This window comes from Hyposmocoma kahamanoa, unplaced genomic scaffold (assembly GCF_003589595.1).
Source record: "Hyposmocoma kahamanoa isolate Upper Pololo Valley unplaced genomic scaffold, ASM358959v1 227, whole genome shotgun sequence".
NCBI classification, from domain to species: Eukaryota; Metazoa; Arthropoda; class Insecta; order Lepidoptera; family Cosmopterigidae; genus Hyposmocoma; species Hyposmocoma kahamanoa.
The window spans coordinates 656639-673969 of NW_020653746.1; the positions used below are offsets into that span (position 1 = coordinate 656639).

At 33.9% G+C, this 17331-nt stretch overlaps 1 protein-coding gene across 2 annotated transcripts; it reads right to left on the reverse strand.

The window, feature by feature from the left end:
• Positions 1–11866: 11866 nt before the first annotated feature.
• LOC113228350 (histidine triad nucleotide-binding protein 3-like) lies at positions 11867–17234 on the reverse strand. 2 transcript variants are annotated; one of them, XM_026461616.1, is made up of 3 exons: positions 16986–17234; positions 15206–15389; positions 11867–12153 (listed from the first exon to the last, which is right to left on the reverse strand). In XM_026461616.1, the coding sequence occupies exons 1-3, from the start codon at positions 17185–17187 to the stop codon at positions 12132–12134; spliced, it is 408 nt and encodes a 135-aa protein (XP_026317401.1). In that variant the 5' UTR covers positions 17188–17234; the 3' UTR covers positions 11867–12131. The 2 variants fall into 2 exon arrangements, with proteins under 2 accessions (XP_026317401.1, XP_026317400.1); XM_026461615.1 differs by having other exon boundaries at positions 11870–12153; positions 15196–15389.
• Between the last annotated feature and the right edge of the window lie 97 nt (positions 17235–17331).

The window sequence follows — 17331 nt, forward strand, 5'->3', positions numbered from 1 at the left end:
CGTGGTTTTTGTATTAGACCCGTCGTCCATTTATTTGTAAGTCAATGGCCATACCTGATGCCCCGGCAGGGTCAATTTAGAAAACTAATTTTAGGTTGTGACGTTGTTTAATTAGTGAAAATCGTGTGAACCGATTTTGGTGATTCTTTTTTTTATTCAAAAGAGGGTTACCTGAGTATTGGTCCCATTTAAATTTGAATAAAATATTCCACTTCTAAGCGTGGCATACTAGGGGATGAATCCGGCGCACTTTCCGGTAACCGATTTTAATAAAACTTGGCCAATAGATGTAACTCCATGAACTTTTGCGGTTGGTTTTTTTTTGTATAAAAAAATTGTAATTCTAGGACCACTAACATTTTTTTCGTAGAATCTTCAGACTTCTCTCCTGAAAAGTTATCATTTTGCAGTTGTGACTTTTTACACCAAGGGTACGACTTTATGCTTATTTTCTAAAACCAGGGTACATAATTTCAAATGATTAAAAAAATAAGTTTTATTTATTATTGTGACGTCACCAAAAAGATATTTTTTTAATTATATTTTTAAAATGGTGCTTATTGTTTTTACATTGTAATATAAATTAGTCAATAAAAAAATTTTAGTAACTTTAACAATTGTACAGTTGTTTTAAGTTTTGTTTATTAATGTAATTAATTTTAATTATTCCCATAATTACTGTTTTCGTTACTTGTCACTATTACCTACTCATTGGAGACGCACTATAGAGACTCGTGTCCAGCAGCGGAAGTCAGCTAATTTTCTTGAAATTCCAATTGCAATTCCTTTGTAATTATATTGCAATTACGACAATATTTGATATTCTGCTAAAATCTAGTTGAAATGACAGTTGAGTGGCAATAAACTGTCAGTGGAATGGCATTGATGTCATTCATTCAATCACTAAGCATTGATGTTGCTTTACTAAAACTTTTATTTTTAATAAATAATATACACAATCTAGCCTTGAATAGCAACAAATTGTACTTTTTGGGAAACCAGATTATCCAACAATGTTTAAGAGATTTCCTAAGTAACATGTTACATTTAGTACTCACCTAGGTGACACATATTATGTGTACTTTACCTAATATGAGGCTTTATTGAACAATACATTATTATTATTTTAGTATTAATTCTTGCTTTGTAAACAATAGTCGGTTCGGTAACGTTCATTCGATAACTGTGTTCTAAATAACGAGACGTTCGAGTTATCGTACGAGAGTGATGTCATTCCGGTTCGGTCTCGAATACGACAGTTTGATTCGAGTGTTGCGAATAAAAATTAAAAGAATTCGCACGATGTTATATCGAATCGGTCGACAATCGATAATCGTAACGCGATTCGGTACGCGGTAGATCGATACACGGTAGAATATTCCATCCAAAGGAGGACGCAAAGCGCTTAGTGTGAATGGGTGGTATATCAACGACATAAGGATGGAGACAGAAGAAACTGTGAGGGTGGAACTAAATTGAAAAGTTATACACTACTACAATGGAAATTACATATTTTATTTTTATCTCCTTTAATCAACAATTTAGTGTTCAAATTAAGAATACAATATAGCGTAATAAAATCGTATTTCAAAAATGGTAGTCCAAAAGCGAGGTTATTTTTCATCTATACTTCTATGACTTGCCTATGGTTGCATAATGCCGTTCGAAAAAAACATTCGGTTCAATCAATTGAAGTTTAGTAATCGATGATTAAATTGAATACTTCAATCGCAATCGAACGAGTATCTAAGTGTAAAGATTTGAAGGTTGAAATTTCAAATATGCTTATATAGGTTATGTAAGGAAAACCGCTAGCATGACTCAATTGAACAAATCGATTTGTTCAATTAATTAATCGATCTATAGTTGGCATTACAATTGACCATCACTAAATCGTCTATGGTCGAGTCAGTGTCTTGTTTGTTTACTTTTTGTTTAAAATGGATTGAAACGAAGTTTAATAAAGTAATTTCACAAAGCATGGTATTCAAATTCAGTCGTATTATTCTGCTAAATGTTAAAGAGTAGCGGATAGCCATCGAGGTAACATTCAACTGCCATTGAGATTTTTTGTTATTCTGGTCTTTTTTAACGGCACACGTCGATAGCGTAGTTTCTTATTTCACATTATAGTAGTTTATGTAACTGTTACGTAATGAAATGCATTAAAACACGAGTGAGGGTAAAGACTAAAACGTTCGTGAGATGTTTTAATGCCTAATTATGTACTGTTACATACACTGCTTTATCTACACACATATAAGCTCTCTGTGGTGTGTTCAGGAACCGCATGTTACGACGTGCAAAATGGTTGAATGAAAACATAGAGTTTATGATATGCGTGTAGATAAAATTATATATTTCACTGGAAGCCTAAATTGCTGTTTAAATGAGATAGAAATGACGATATTTGGAAGGACTGTACATTACCATCGCACGATTTGAGGGGTTGAGGGGACCCTTCGTGCAAAGTTTCAAAGTTAATAGTTTTCGAGATATTAATTTTTTAAAATTCGAAAAAAATAACATCAAAAAATCATGTTTTCGCACCAAAGAGCGGGTTAAACCCCTCCCCCCGAACCCCTAGCGGGAAAAACCCACGAGTCATCAAAACTACGAGTTTCCTAAAGCTAATTTTTTAGGATTAGACTGCTAACTATGTAATCTATTCACCATATTAATTTCGACTCTCAACTCGTGCGATGGTAATGTACAGTTGAGCCCGATATTTTAATGGTAGTTTTGGTAAGGCCACATCGATCATTCTCTAAAGTTCTCTTTTGCTTGTTGTTGCAACATGGAATTTGCTTCTTAAAATGTTTATTATCTTTTAAACATCTTTAAAAAATTAGGTTCCCAATTCATCTGCTTTTTACCTGTTTAGACAATTACTCCTTTTACATTTGTAAACCGATATCGATAATTATTTTTCTGTTAGGATAACGCAGTAGTGGTCTCATTCAATCTTGAGTGCTGTGCTGGCACAGGTTATAGTGACCACAACCCAGCGTTTGATAAGTTAAAAATCACGAAAAAAAAAACATTCAATAAAAACAAAATAACGTGAAAAAACATTCAATAAAAATAAGATAACATTCAAGAAAAAAAAAAGATAACATTTAATAAAAACAAAATAACATTCAAGAAAAAACAAAAATATTCTGGTTAGTGCTACTGGAGTTTTGTTACACTGATACTCTAGTTTGAGACCAGGTGATGTGGCTATAGGAAATATTATTACAATTATCACACACAGTAATTATATACAGAGTTATTTGTAAATTACTGACAACCTCATAGGACTGTATTACTACAACATAAGTTGTTGTTTATGATGTTAGTAATCTAGTCCTGCAGCGTTGTTATTATTTTAAAAACAACCCTATATATACTTGTATAGGCAACTGCTGGACTATGGGATATAACTTCGATACCTCCCACATAAGTTGTTGTAAGTGAAAATACAATTTTTTCCTTTGTAACTTAAATACTTAGTATTATATTATTTTATTTATGTATTATTGACTTCCATGTTTGAAAGTAAACATAACACTAAGTGATTTTAAATATGCATATGAATATACATAAAAAAGGATACATTTAAGTTAAAAAGTAAAAAATCTATTTTGACCCCTTACGTGATGTCGAAGTATCGATTTATTTCTCTGTATTTCTTTTGTGACTTTGTCGTTAACATTATTCCATATATAAGTATTTAAAAATTGTTAACCTATTTTATTACTTATTTGACTAAAACAAAACAAAACGGCTTGTAAAATAACTGTGGACTTTTTCCAGTATTTCCTACTTTTACTGTATTCATAAGTCTTTATTGCACGAATTTGATTTCTTTTATTATTTTACTTTTATTTTATTTATTAGTATAATAATTTTAAAACTCTCTCTCTCTTTCTAAGCAATTAACGTAGAACCTCAGGATGGAAACGCACTGCATTTGTACTGCATTGCAATTGCAAAACAGACAGCTATAGGTACTTGCAGTTAGTTTGGTGCAATTGCCGTGCAATACGTACTAAGTTGTCCGCATTAGTTACACTATCTACTTTATACTTAATTGTAATTGCACGCCGTCCCCGTTATGCTAAACCATTTACTGTGTCGTCTGCGACTAAACACGAACAATATGTCAAAATTGTTTGTCGAAAATTGTACCTCACTGTGTTTATTTAACGTTGCCTATTTTTTTCTTGATTGGTTGTGCAATTGGCATAGAGCTAGCAAATTTCGAACAGCATTCCAAATGCTTTACAAAATATCTCTCACCATGAAGAATATAGAAAAGGAACATATGTTTGCAAATAAGTTGTAAAGTTTCTTGCTTATGAATTGTTTTTATAATTTGCAGTTTTTCGAGTTTAAATGTTGGAACACGAAATAGCTTTAACACCTGCCCGTATCATATAATGCAATAAATGATATTACGATTTTGCAATTGCAATTGCAATGCAGTAATCACACAGCTCATGTGATTACACCCTAAAGCTTTTTAAATACAAATTTTAGCGCGACGTAAAAGATATATGATATAATTATCAACAAAGAATTTTGCCACATCAATTCTAATATGCTAAGTTCTTTTACTGTCTTTTGAAAGAGGTAATCGATGTAGGCTGTTAATTTGCAAATGGAACTCAAAATTAGTGACGATATGGTATAATTTACAATGTACTTGTAAAATGAACTTATCATAATAAAGGTCGTTTATAAATTTACTCAAATTATTCATGAATTCATGAACATTCAAGAATGACAAGTGGAACACGTTAAAGTTAACGGGGACGGTATCTTAACATCCTGTAGTTATGACTGACATTGTAAGTATAACATTAGGGTGCATGTAATGTTACATCGAATAAAATTGTATGTAAATACAGGTTAATTCTAATTTTTAAAACTTAAGAATACTTTATTGTACAGGTTGTTAAGTAGTTTACTGGAAATTTTAAAGACCTTATTTAGGAAAGAACTGTATTTTCACTATATTTTTTTCCTAATAAATCTTATCGGATATATCTATGTATCCTATAGGATCCTGTAATCCTGTTGGATTTATGTCACTTTCGCAATAAATCCTACAGGATTTATGCTGTTTTTTCATCAATAAATACCAGTGAACACATTGACTTACAATTATATGGACGTCGGGTCCGCGCTAAAAAGTGTCCGAACTTATAGGGCGTTAAAATCGTATACAGAGCGTCATTCACGCTTTAGTCTTCGTTTGTTTCTTCTGTTTTAGCTTTTTCGTATTCCTTTACATGTCACTCCGTTTAAATAGTTTGACTTGGGACATTTTTTTCGTGGTTTTTGTATTAGACCCGTCGTCCATTTATTTGTAAGTCAATGAGTGAACAGGAATAAAGTTATATAAGTTTTAAAGTAGGAAAAAATATGAATCCAAAGTAAATTTTTCCGATATAATTCATTCAATACTTATCAGTCAAGCGCAGAAATGGGACACGTTGAAGATGATGACGTTAGCGACAGTAAACAATAACTTGAAAGGTTCACAGTTACGTACTTAACATCCTGTATCACCGTTTGTTCCGATTCTGAGTTCTTATCTGAAATAATTTGCCAAAAATATTATAGAATTGCTATAGTAAGAATAGATAATAGTATTTTATAAATGACCGTGTATGAAAGGCGTAAGGATAATGTCTTATATCTGTCAAATTCGTTCAGGTTTAGAATTTGGATTCAAAGATACGGAAGTGTGTAAGAATTGACTTAGCTATATATTTCTTTTAAATTTTTCAACCTTTTTTATTTATATCCTTTCAAAAATATCGCACAATGAGAAACATCAAGTATTTTTTTAATAAGTTTAATTACTAGTCACAAGGGTTGCTTGGGAATTTAAAAAATATATATTATTTTTTTAAATTCGTGACGAGCAATTGTTTATAATTATTTTAAGTTTTCAAGCAACAGAAGATATCTTAACAATGTATAAAATTGTATACCAATAAGTGTGTAATAAATAAATAGATATGTTTAAACGAATTCCACTGTATGCATGAAAAAAATTTAAAAAAAAAACAATTGTATTGTAACAAAATTACATTTTAAAAATGACATTACAAAAATGCGTTACACGAAAATTGTATTATAAAAATGGCATTATTGAAAATGATAATTTTGTACAGAATGGAATTATAATGCCATTTATATAGTTGCCTGTTTACTTCGTCACGAATCGAGCTACTCAGTTCGGTCGATGTATCAATTTTTCTTCTATAATGCATTGTTTTTAAGGAATATCTTTCTTTGTTTTCAGTATATTTTGTTCAACTGAATCTTAAAAGTGTTTTAAACGGATTTGTATGAAAATGACATAATAAAATGATGGTGATTTTTTATTTCTTTTTTTCTCTATTAAATCTTTAAACCATACTCAAATCCTGACTTGAACATTGAGTAGAGTTCTAGAATACGACCCTCAGTCATAAGACAGTTTCCTTGTATCTGGTTTATTTTCTCCACGCTGTCCCATTTAAAAAACACTATAAGGGTTGTAACAAAATGAAAAAAAAAATGTGATTATCATTATTTGAAATTCCATTTATTTGCCTCATACACAAAAAAAACAAAAATATACAGATGAAGTCTATAACCTCCGTGCTAGACTGCCACACAGAGCTTCCGGGTTTGATTCCCGGGCCGGGAGAGATATGTTTGTATGGCCTACATTTATTTCTGCCGTGAGTTTGGGTGTAATTTGTGGTTGTCTATGTGTATGTCCGTGGCACCCGTGATACAGGGTCTTCCTAGTTATATGTGAAAATAAAAGAAAAATATAAATACTAAATAAAACAAAATCCCGCTGTGATTACAAAAGTATAAGCTGTGTATAGTCTGTCTTTTGTGTAGATGGAGTAAAATAGCTGTTTATTGTGTAAAAGTGTAGCCCGCTTGCGAGTAACTAGTGATTGCAGTCGATAAATATTCTATCGACTATCGACTGAATGTTGGTCACGCTTATGGAATACATAGCCGAACTTGTTTCATTTGAATCATCCTCGATCCATTATTCATCCAACTACTGCCGTTGACAGTTGGTCCGTGATGGGCCACAAACGTTGGTTTGTTTGAAAAAACAAATATACGCGATTTAAGTCCGGAAAAATAGTTTCATTTCCTATGTGTAACAATCGCGAAAACCTAAGAACTCGATTCATTTGAATTGTCAGTTTTTGTAAGTTCATACTACATACACTGTATTTAGAACTGTTTATGAAAAATACAAAGAGGAGACATATTTTAAAGTTTTTCATTTTGATTCAATATAGATAATCAATTCCGGCTATTCTTCTTAAAATGTTTATGAATAAAAATTTATCTAGATATTAGTAGACCCACCGTCAAAATAAAAATAAAGAAGGTAACGTAATTAGTAATCATTAGAAACGTAACATTCACAATTTAGTCATTTTTGGCAAAAATTTTCTTTCACAATCTATCGATAAAATTATCGACAACAACTCATAACTATTTACCCTATCTTCAAAAGGCCGACTATAGATTTGATTTAAAAAGCACTCATTTTCAGGTAGAACCGCCCTGGCTAGAGCTACGGTCTTAGGATGGTATACCAGATCATTTAATGAAATAATCTAGATCATTAACTAAGTTATCTATGAGGAGCGTGAACGGAGAAAAGAAAAATAATAGTATATTTACGTAATAAAAACCAATTATAACTGTTTATAACGTAATTATTTACTAACAATAACTAATTACTTATCAATACACAACAATTATTAAGTATTACTTTGTAGTAATAAAGACTTACAAGTGTTGCACTGCAGTTACATTTATACAGTACCGGCACGCTATGATGGCAGTTTTGACAGATTACAATAGTGAGATCAAATCTCAATTCATTATCGAAAAAAATATAATCAAGTGCGAGTCGCATCTATAAGTTTTTTTTTTATATTTATAATCTTAGAATAATAACGCATAAAACGATAGTTTCATATCAAACGAACTGTCACAAGTGAGGCAAAAATCAAATTCATGTAGGATAGTTTTAGTAGTAGGTTAATTTTCGGTTTTAATGAATATTTATATAAAAATACAAGTTGAAACGCGTTACTTCCCTGTGGAATGTGATGTTAGTATCTATTTTATGTTTGTCTGACGTATTTTTACACTCATTTACCGCACATTTCGTCATTTTTAGCTAAAATTCTTGATCTGTTCGCGGTGCAAGTCGACCTTGAGCACCCGCCCGCTCGTGTAGGCCTATTGGGCGCGCTTCAATTTGCCTCACTTAGCGTGTGCGGACTAGGTTTCTATGCGTTATTATTCTAAGTTTATAACTAATATTGCAAGGGGTAGATGATTAAAAAGTTTTAATAAAACGAAAATAAATATGTTTACTTAAAATATCGTCAATTCGAAACTGCTTTGTTTTGCATTGAGCTTTGACGCGAGTTTGCCTGAGGTAGAAGTTGTGCTGGCCAGCGATCTCATAAGTGACGATCGTATGAGATTTCATTTTTAAAACATTTCGAAAAACAAATACCGAGTTGTGTCGTAAAATGGTACATTCCATAAATTGTACTGCACGTCACTATTGACAACAATAGCTCCTTCAACGTAGTTATTAATTAATACGAAACTTGATGAGCGAAAAAACCTCAAAACGGCCAATAAAGCGTGCTGGTACTTTAGGGGCGATAAATTAGAAATTACTAACGAGAATCTATTAAAAGCCCGAAGTGAAGGATGAAGGCCTGAAAGCCGCCCGTACTACATACAATGCTTTTCATACATTTGCGAGGAAATAAATACAATGATAATTTATTTCTTGTATGAATAAATGTGGCGACATCACAACAATTACGGATTTTGTAAATGCAGCGTTTTTTTTATAAACAGATTATCAGCTATTCTTCCATAGTAGAGATGGGTGATAAATAACGTCACGATGAAAAAATCACGATGATCCGCAGTCAAACAGTATCATCGTGACTCGTTCCGAAGGAACGACGTTCCAAAGTCACATAGGCGTTCTTCCGTTCCAATAGCTATCCCCGTTACTCACATCACGACATACGTATTTGATACAATGCGCGATCTCCGTTCCGTGGTGACTGGGCGCGCCACTCGTTGTAGTTCTTCAAATCGGACCATTTCGGCGATGGGAGTGAATGAAATAAGATGACTTTCTTTGCTCACTCACAAGGGTCGTAGGTGCTTATTACTACTAGAAAGGGCGGATGAAAAAAATCTGCAGCAGTTATTATGAACCTTTTTGTATATTTGTTTTATTATAGGAAGAGTTAGTATTTTAGATTTATATATAATCTGCTTTGTGTATTCTACTAGAAATATAATTACATTACACTTTATTGCTATTTTTAACAATCCAAAGATTCGCATGAAATAAGTAACAAACAAAATTACATTAAATACAAAATCAACTTTTGAATTGAATTGAAACTTATTACAAAGGGAATAAAAACTTAAATCATTGTATAAAAAACGGCTATAAGTATTAGAAAGAAGCCGCTGGCTAAATCCGTATACCGTAGATGTAAGTTATAGGCGTGACAAGGTCACGGAAGTAACAGTCGTGACAAAATCACGATGATTTATCACTGTGATTTTTTTGGAACCGGAACGACAGTCACGGAGATAGAAATGTAATGTCCCCATGTCTATTCCATAGATAATACAAATGTTGTAAAAGGCAAAAACCCATACAGCCATGATGTATTACACATAAAATAAGTAAGTTCAAAATACTAAAAATATTGCACAATTTATAAAATTAATTTAATAATAAAACACAAACGTAGTTAAATTGCAAATGTTTAGTTTTTTTTCTATGCTTCAATCTTATACGAAATAGGTACATATCAGATTTTACGTCGATGTATAAGAGAAGTTTAGTGCGATTATGTTAATAAATCCATTGCAATGAAAAATCCCGTGGGCGTGATTTAGGCCATTACGGTTGATTATGCCTGCGTGTAATGACACTATTTTTTACATATTTCAGTGATTTATATAAGTAAGTAAATTTCACATTAATACCATTGACTTACAATTATATGGACGTCGGGTCCGCGCTAAAAAGTGTCCGAACTTATAGGGCGTTAAAATCGTATACAGAGCGTCATTCACGCTTTAGTCTTCGTTTGTTCGACTGACAGCGAAGCAAGCAAAATTAGACAGTACTGCGATGACATTACAATTTAAATTCAACGTTTTAGCTTTTTCATATTCCTTTACATGTCACTACGTTTAAATAGGTTGACTTGGGACGTTTTTTTCGTGGTTTTTGTATTAGACCCGTCGTCCATTTCTTTGTAAGTCAATGATTAATACTAAAAAAAAGTAAGACAAAATATTACCATTTAAAACCGGAGTGCACTAATGCACACATTACTGCTTGGCGGCAAAAATAGGTAAGGTAGCAGTACTTCCCTCAACAAACTCTTTCCAAAGCTACTGCTACTAAATAGTAGATTGTACAACAAGTACATAAAACGCGTCATTTTACCCGAGCCGCTGGCGAGAGTGGATACTTAAGTCGAGGGAACGAGTTATACACTCTGTTTTTCATTTCGATTGCGAGGAAATTAAACAGCGATATTACAAATAAACGATTATTTAATTAAAATATAATGTAAAATTACAACAATTAGACATATTTAATGTGTTGTTTTTTTTTTCATTAATGAAACTAGAACATAATACCTATTTTATGCAGCCTACACCCAGTATAAATACGAACTTTAAGAGCATGAGAAGTGAAAAAGGTATCAAATATATTGCATTAGGTTTAACTTATTATAAATAGACAATATCACAATGTTGCTCTGATCCCAAAGTAGGTACCACAAATACCCAGACCCGAGGCAATGTTGGAAACTTTTTGTACATATATTGACCCGGCCGGGAATCAAACCCGTGATCTCAGAGATGGCGACATCATGGAATTCAGTGTACAAGCCACCTGACCATAGAGATATAAAGACGTACAGAAGCGACATTCGCACTGTTAATACAATATTCAACTTCAACTTTTGTGTCTATGGCTCCGTCGTTTTGCGCGACGATTTTGCCAATGTCAGGGTTGAGAGACATGTGTATTAACTCAAAAAGTGTATTTTCCCAGAATCGACGAAAAACAAATTACTCGCTTCCCGTGAAAGATCTGTGTGAATTTATGTATAAGTTATTTCCTAATTGCCAAATATAGATATTTAAAAACAAATGAGAAAAAATAATTTCATATTTTTCAATAAAGACAATTTTGGCCAGAACAGCTAGTTCTGGCCAAAACTGTCCTTACATAAGGCGTGTCTCATTTTGAGTTAAGTAGATATCTTTGAGTTGTTTTTTTTTTACAATATTCTAACGACGGTTTTATTGGCGTGTAGAGAATCAAATTTGACGTTCAACAATGGTATAATCTTGAATTTCACATATTTTGAGTTATAACACTATTGTAATAGCAGTGCGATATGAGAAGATTTGACAGCACTGCGCTCTGAATGGCGAGGGTTTGTCAAGAGGCAAGTCCACGAGTTCGGCGTAAAGACCACCCACCATCAACTATAATTATGTGGTGTACTCAAGTGCCTTCAATGTACACGGGGGTTTGCCGTGAAGGTTGGCTACATTAGTCATCTTCGAAGGAATCAGCACCTTATTTATTTAGCAACCTTACCTATTTCTGCCGCCAAGCAGTAATGTCACCATTACTGTGTTCCGGTTTTGAAAGGTTTGTTTCTGGTGAAATTACAGGCACTTGTCATGGGACTTGTCAACTTAAGTGTCAGGATGACAGGCGCAGTGGTAGTGCTCACCAGATCTTTGCGATTAAAACTCTGAGTGGCACTGCAACTGTTACGGACAGGCGTGTACCTTACCATCAGGCGCACGACTTGTACGTTCCGTCATTTGATATTATACAAAAAAGCACCAACAGAACACCATGACTGAACATAGTCAGATAGATAAAAATTATCAATGTTATTATTAAATAATGGTCGTAATTATTTTGGTTCAAAATTTGGATACATTAATAGTAAATCACATTTTTCTTATCTGCACGAACTAATGGATTCTTCAGCTTGATTCTTCGATCATTTTCTCAACATATTCAGGCTGAAAAAAAAAAGAAAAAATATTTAAAAACAATTTTCTTACTAATGGTTACACTAGAAGAGTAATTAAATTACACAAAAATAAATGGACATTGGTATAAGTTTGCCTGGAAGAAATTGCTACATAGCAATAAGGCCGCCTGTTGTATATTGACTTACTCTGCAAGTAGCATTACTGTTCTGTATTGTCATTGTAATTTTTAATATGCAATAAAGAATATTTAATTCATTCAGAATATTCGTTACAATTTAAAGCGACACCTTTTGTCAACTGTCTGGTACATTTAAGTTCCCTGGTCGAGTGAAGAAAAACTTTCAGATTTCTGACAGATTTTTTTTGTGTTCGATTTTGTATAACCAACCATTATTATTACAGATATTAAGAAACCAGTAATTTACCACAAAATCCGTAGTAGAATGTAAGTATTATCTTAATTTATAAGTTTATTGTTACTAACACTTCATATCCATGAATGATGTTCGTAATAAAGATTTATTATTATCAAAGATACACTTCCCTTAAAATGTCGAAAAGACAAGAGATTCAAAGATTGAATGCAAAAAAAACTTATTCAATGTTTTTGGATTAAATTATATTGACTGGCTACAATTTTTCATTTCAATTTTCATTTTGAAAAGAGAAGATTGCCCAGTGCCCATTGGTCAAGTTAGGCTCCTAGGAATGCATCTGGATCGTAGGCTGATCTGGAGGAATCATATCCGAGCGAAAAGAGACGAACTCAACATCCGATTTCGTGAATTATACGGGCTGCTTAAAAGGAATACTGTGCTGTCTCGTGACACAGTTACAGTTACAGGGTGTCTCAAAACTTCCATGACAGAGCGACACTGTACGTAGGTGAGCTCTATACCTACCAGAAAAAAATAATTTGACCTTAATAAAAGTCTTTTGGTTTTCGAGATATTGGCACATTTTTATTTTTTTGGATTTACTCAATTTTTTTGTTGGGTTTTATGATACTATTGCCAGGGCTCGCTCCAGATGGTTGTTATTTTTGTATTTCGGGGATTTTGAATAGTTTTTCCAGGTACTGCAACTAATATTTTACTGAGAAATATCATAAAATATGAAAAAAGTTATTAATTTGGTATACCTCGTACCCTTGTAAAAAGTTACACATTAACTTTGAACAATTAGTGTGAAAAAAAATTGTATGAAACTGAATTCGCTAATGATCTTAAAAATTGCTCCACTTAATGCAGAATCAGGAATGGTACAATACTATTGAAATTTTCGACAAGAACTTAGTCTTTTAATTTTTTTCGTCATCAACACCCTAGTAGCCGAATTGGTTTCTTCGAATTAGTCTTTACAGCTACCAGCCCTGGTTAGAGATGAATTGATATTCATTTATTTTTAAGTGAAATTACTCCAGTAGTTTGTTATTAGTGCTTAGTTGGTATAGCGTCTGGCACGGTACGCTAGAAGACATCGGTTCGAATCCGGCCGGACCGAAGGAATTTTTTCTGAGTGTTCGATATTTGTATTAATAAATACCTCATTTTGTATTAATAAATACCTCAGTTAACATCAGTTATACTGATGACATGGTGCTCCTGAGCCCATCGACCAGTGGTCTGAGAAATAGGCTGAATGTGTGTGACACTTATGCCATGAGGCGTGGACTAAGGTACAATGAAAAGAAGAGCGAGTTTAGAGACCTAAATAACATTCCACCGCTTCTTCTAAATGGTGTACCATGGAATCGTGTCTCTCGGTTTAAATACCTAGGACACATCATTAGTTAAAATCTTGGAGGTGATGATGTTGAGAGGAAGCGCAGGCGTTGAAATGCGCGGTAACATGTTGGATCAGAGGTTTCCTAAGTGCCCTATAAATGTAAAAATAACTCTTTCCAGAGCTTACTGCCACTGTTTTTATACAGGTGCACTGTGGACCAACTGCACACAGCACAATAACAGCTTTTGGGTTCTGTTGAGGCTTCCTCGCTTTTGCAGCGCCTCTGGCATGTTTGCGGATGCGTGTGTTGATGATTTTTACGCAATCGTGCGCAAAAAAAGTGCGTCACAGATGTTGCGATTGCGTGGGAGCACCAATGGTATCCTGAGGATGATATCAGGAAGAATGGACTCGGCTGTTTTCCGTAGGTTCATCGAGTTTGCACGTGAACATATAATAATGTATTTATAATAATTATGTAATTCAATCTAATGTATTATAAATGTTCTTCTTGCTTCTACTAACTTAGCTTATAGAATTGTTACTAACAAATATTTGAATTTGAATTTAAACCAGTATGGACTTACGGCATTCAGCTTTGACAGCCATTCAAATATCGCACTAATACTAAGTAAGATCTGAAGATTGCTTCCTCAACATTGACCTACCAAATCTTTGGAAATGAAACTATTTTTCCGGATTTAAATCGCGTATATTTGTTTTTCCAAACAAACCGACGTTTCGGTCCCTTTACAGGTCCAATGGTCACGGTTAACTTTGACTTTCAATTTGTAAAACTTAATGCAGCGTAAATTGGAATGTTTTCTTTGTAAAATTAAAAATAAGGTATTTAATTAATAACTATTGTAACTATAGTGAAAAAATAGGGTGGTTTGCATCAATATTAGACATGACTGATGATTGACTGGTTGAAAACACCTCAGTCAACTGTGACCCTGGAACCTGTAAAAGGCCCGTAACGTTGGTTTGTTTGAAAAAACAAATATACGCGATTTAACTCCGGAAAAATAGTTTCATTTCCTATGTGTAACAATCGCGAAAACCTAAGAACTCGAAATTAACACAGTAAAGGAAGAAGTTCGATATAACGCTAGTAAGTACAAAAAGCAACTGCATCACCACCCTAACCTGCTAGCAGGGCAACTGACTATCCCTGACTCAATGAGACGTCTTAAGAGGTGAAGAATCTTAGAATTGTATCAACTAGTTTGAAAGTCCAGCTGCAATTGGAGGGACTGTACATGTCACTAATCTCGCAACACCTGTTCATAGTCATATGACTGAACGCATGATTATACGATGAGCAAAAAAAATACATACCGATACAAACCAGTAACTGTTTTTCATAAAAATCATCCGTGCTATATACCCCATATCACTTTCCGGAGCTATTGTATGCAGATGTAAGTGTTTCACACTTCTGAAAGGTGGCCAATGATATCCGAATCTCGCATCATCCTCGCTTAGGTTGTTTTTTGCCAGAAGTTCCTTTGCTGTACGGAGCATCTTTGCCACTGAAAACAGAAAAACAAAATACATCTTGATTTCATATGTAAACAAAATAATATACTAGAATTTGTCACGTTGATTTTTATTTTATAATATCATATGAGGGGACAAATAAGTTGTGCTCGTGATGGTAAACTACACACTTGTCTATAACAGTGGTAGTGCCACTCAGAGCTTTAATCTGAGATCTGAAGATCTGAGTGGCGCTATCGCAGCACCCATCACCCTGAGACTTAAGTGGACAAGTCTAATGTGCCTGTAATTTCCCCAGCGCTCTTTCGGCTTGGCTAAGTGCGACACGACGTGCTGGGTGGCGGCAGCAGCGGATAGACATGGCATTATCTAAAATGGTGGTTCTTTAAATCCGATATTTTGACTAAATAATGAGCAGTAAAGAATAAAGAACGGTAAAAGCAACTACTGTAACTTGTACGAAGTTTTATGAATACACACGAATAACTGTATAAAGTTTTGATTATATTTTTCAACATGTACATGTACCGTTGAAACACTGTATTAAAACCAGAAGGGTTGTCACTAATTCACACATATTGCTCTCCCAATAATATAAAATATTTTGTTTCTGTAACCATGCCTGAATGCATCACTTGCTCACCGCTGGTCGATGTCACTAAGAGCGGCGCCTCGTGGCGTGCTTTATACATTTTAACGCATTTGTTTTTGCCGGTAGTGGTGCCGCACTAAGCAGCCGCTGACAGCAGCTCGGTCGTGGCCAACTACTTTCTTCAAAACCAAAATGCAGTAATGCTTGCTAGTTCTGCTGCTAGGTAAGGTGGCAGTATTTTCCAGGACAAACTCTTTCACAAGGAGCCCCACTGCATCGAGTATATAACCAGAAATAGAGACAAGATGCAGTATAACATCGAGTATATAACCAGAAATAGAGACAAGATGCAGTATAACATCGAGTATATAACCAGAAATAGAGAGGAAATGTCATTTAATTTGAAAACTATTCTGCCAAATCATTATTGAAACAACTGCGCTCTGATTGGCCAGCCCGAATTCGAAACAATTGACGGGTGTCGTCAATTGTTTCACTTCAAAACGACCAGTTTAACTTGAGCTTTGCTATAATGGACAAAAATTAAAGAATTACATATTTAATATTTAATTACCAATGAAATGAGGATTTAGTTAGCTTTGTTTTCAGTTTGTTTGTTTCTTTGTGTGATGTTATGCAGTTTTTCCCACACCACCTAATGGAACAGCCCCCCCTAGTTAGAGATAACTTTATTAAAATAAATACAGAATATTTTTGGAATATACGAAGACGTACACACAGGTCAGTTGTTGGCGCTGTACTATTTCAGCTCTCCGATTTGTGATTTCAGTGCAAACGAGAATTAATATTTAAAAGTTATATAAGGCCTATTTACCTGATGAGTTGCCAGGGATGGATGGCCCTTAATTCGTCTCTGTTTCTCGTTATATACTCGATGCTCTACTACTACAAGGAATGCACAAAACTTGCGTTTAAAATTGTGAATGATTTTGCGGCACTTAACAATTAATATCCCGAAGGAACGTTGTATACGGCACCAAGCAGAATCAATATTATTATAGACTAGCGCGCTTACCCAATTGTTTATCGGCGGAAGTTAGACTTTTAACATCGTCTATATGTCTTTTAGGAATAGTTAACACGTGAAATCCTGTTGCAGGTTTAATGTCACGAAAAACACAAACTTCGTCGTCTTCGAAAAGCAATTCCGTATTTTCTAACTTGTTAACTATATTACAGAATACGCACGGTGACCTTTCAATAGCAGGTGATGCCATTTTTTTATTAATATTACTGAATAATAAATAAAGAACGTTTAAACCTCAGTGGTTTACGGAAATGACATTGACATTTTGCGATTTGGCGACAGTACTAGTGTTGTATGCAGAGAGGACAATAACGGCTACATGTATGTAATTACT

What these genes read in the sequence shown, in the direction of transcription:
- LOC113228350 (XM_026461615.1), bottom strand. Translation starts at nt 17,187, where the DNA reads ATGGCATCACCTGCTATTGAAAGGTCACCGTGCGTATTCTGTAATATA. An exon ending in TTCCGCCGATAAACAATTGG is followed by an intron (nt 15,390 to 16,985) that starts GTAAGCGCGCTA and finishes TTCTGTTTTCAG; the next exon opens with TGGCAAAGATGCTCCGTACA. An exon ending in ACAGTTACTGGTTTGTATCG is followed by an intron (nt 12,154 to 15,195) that starts GTATGTATTTTT and finishes TTTTTTTTTCAG; the next exon opens with CCTGAATATGTTGAGAAAAT.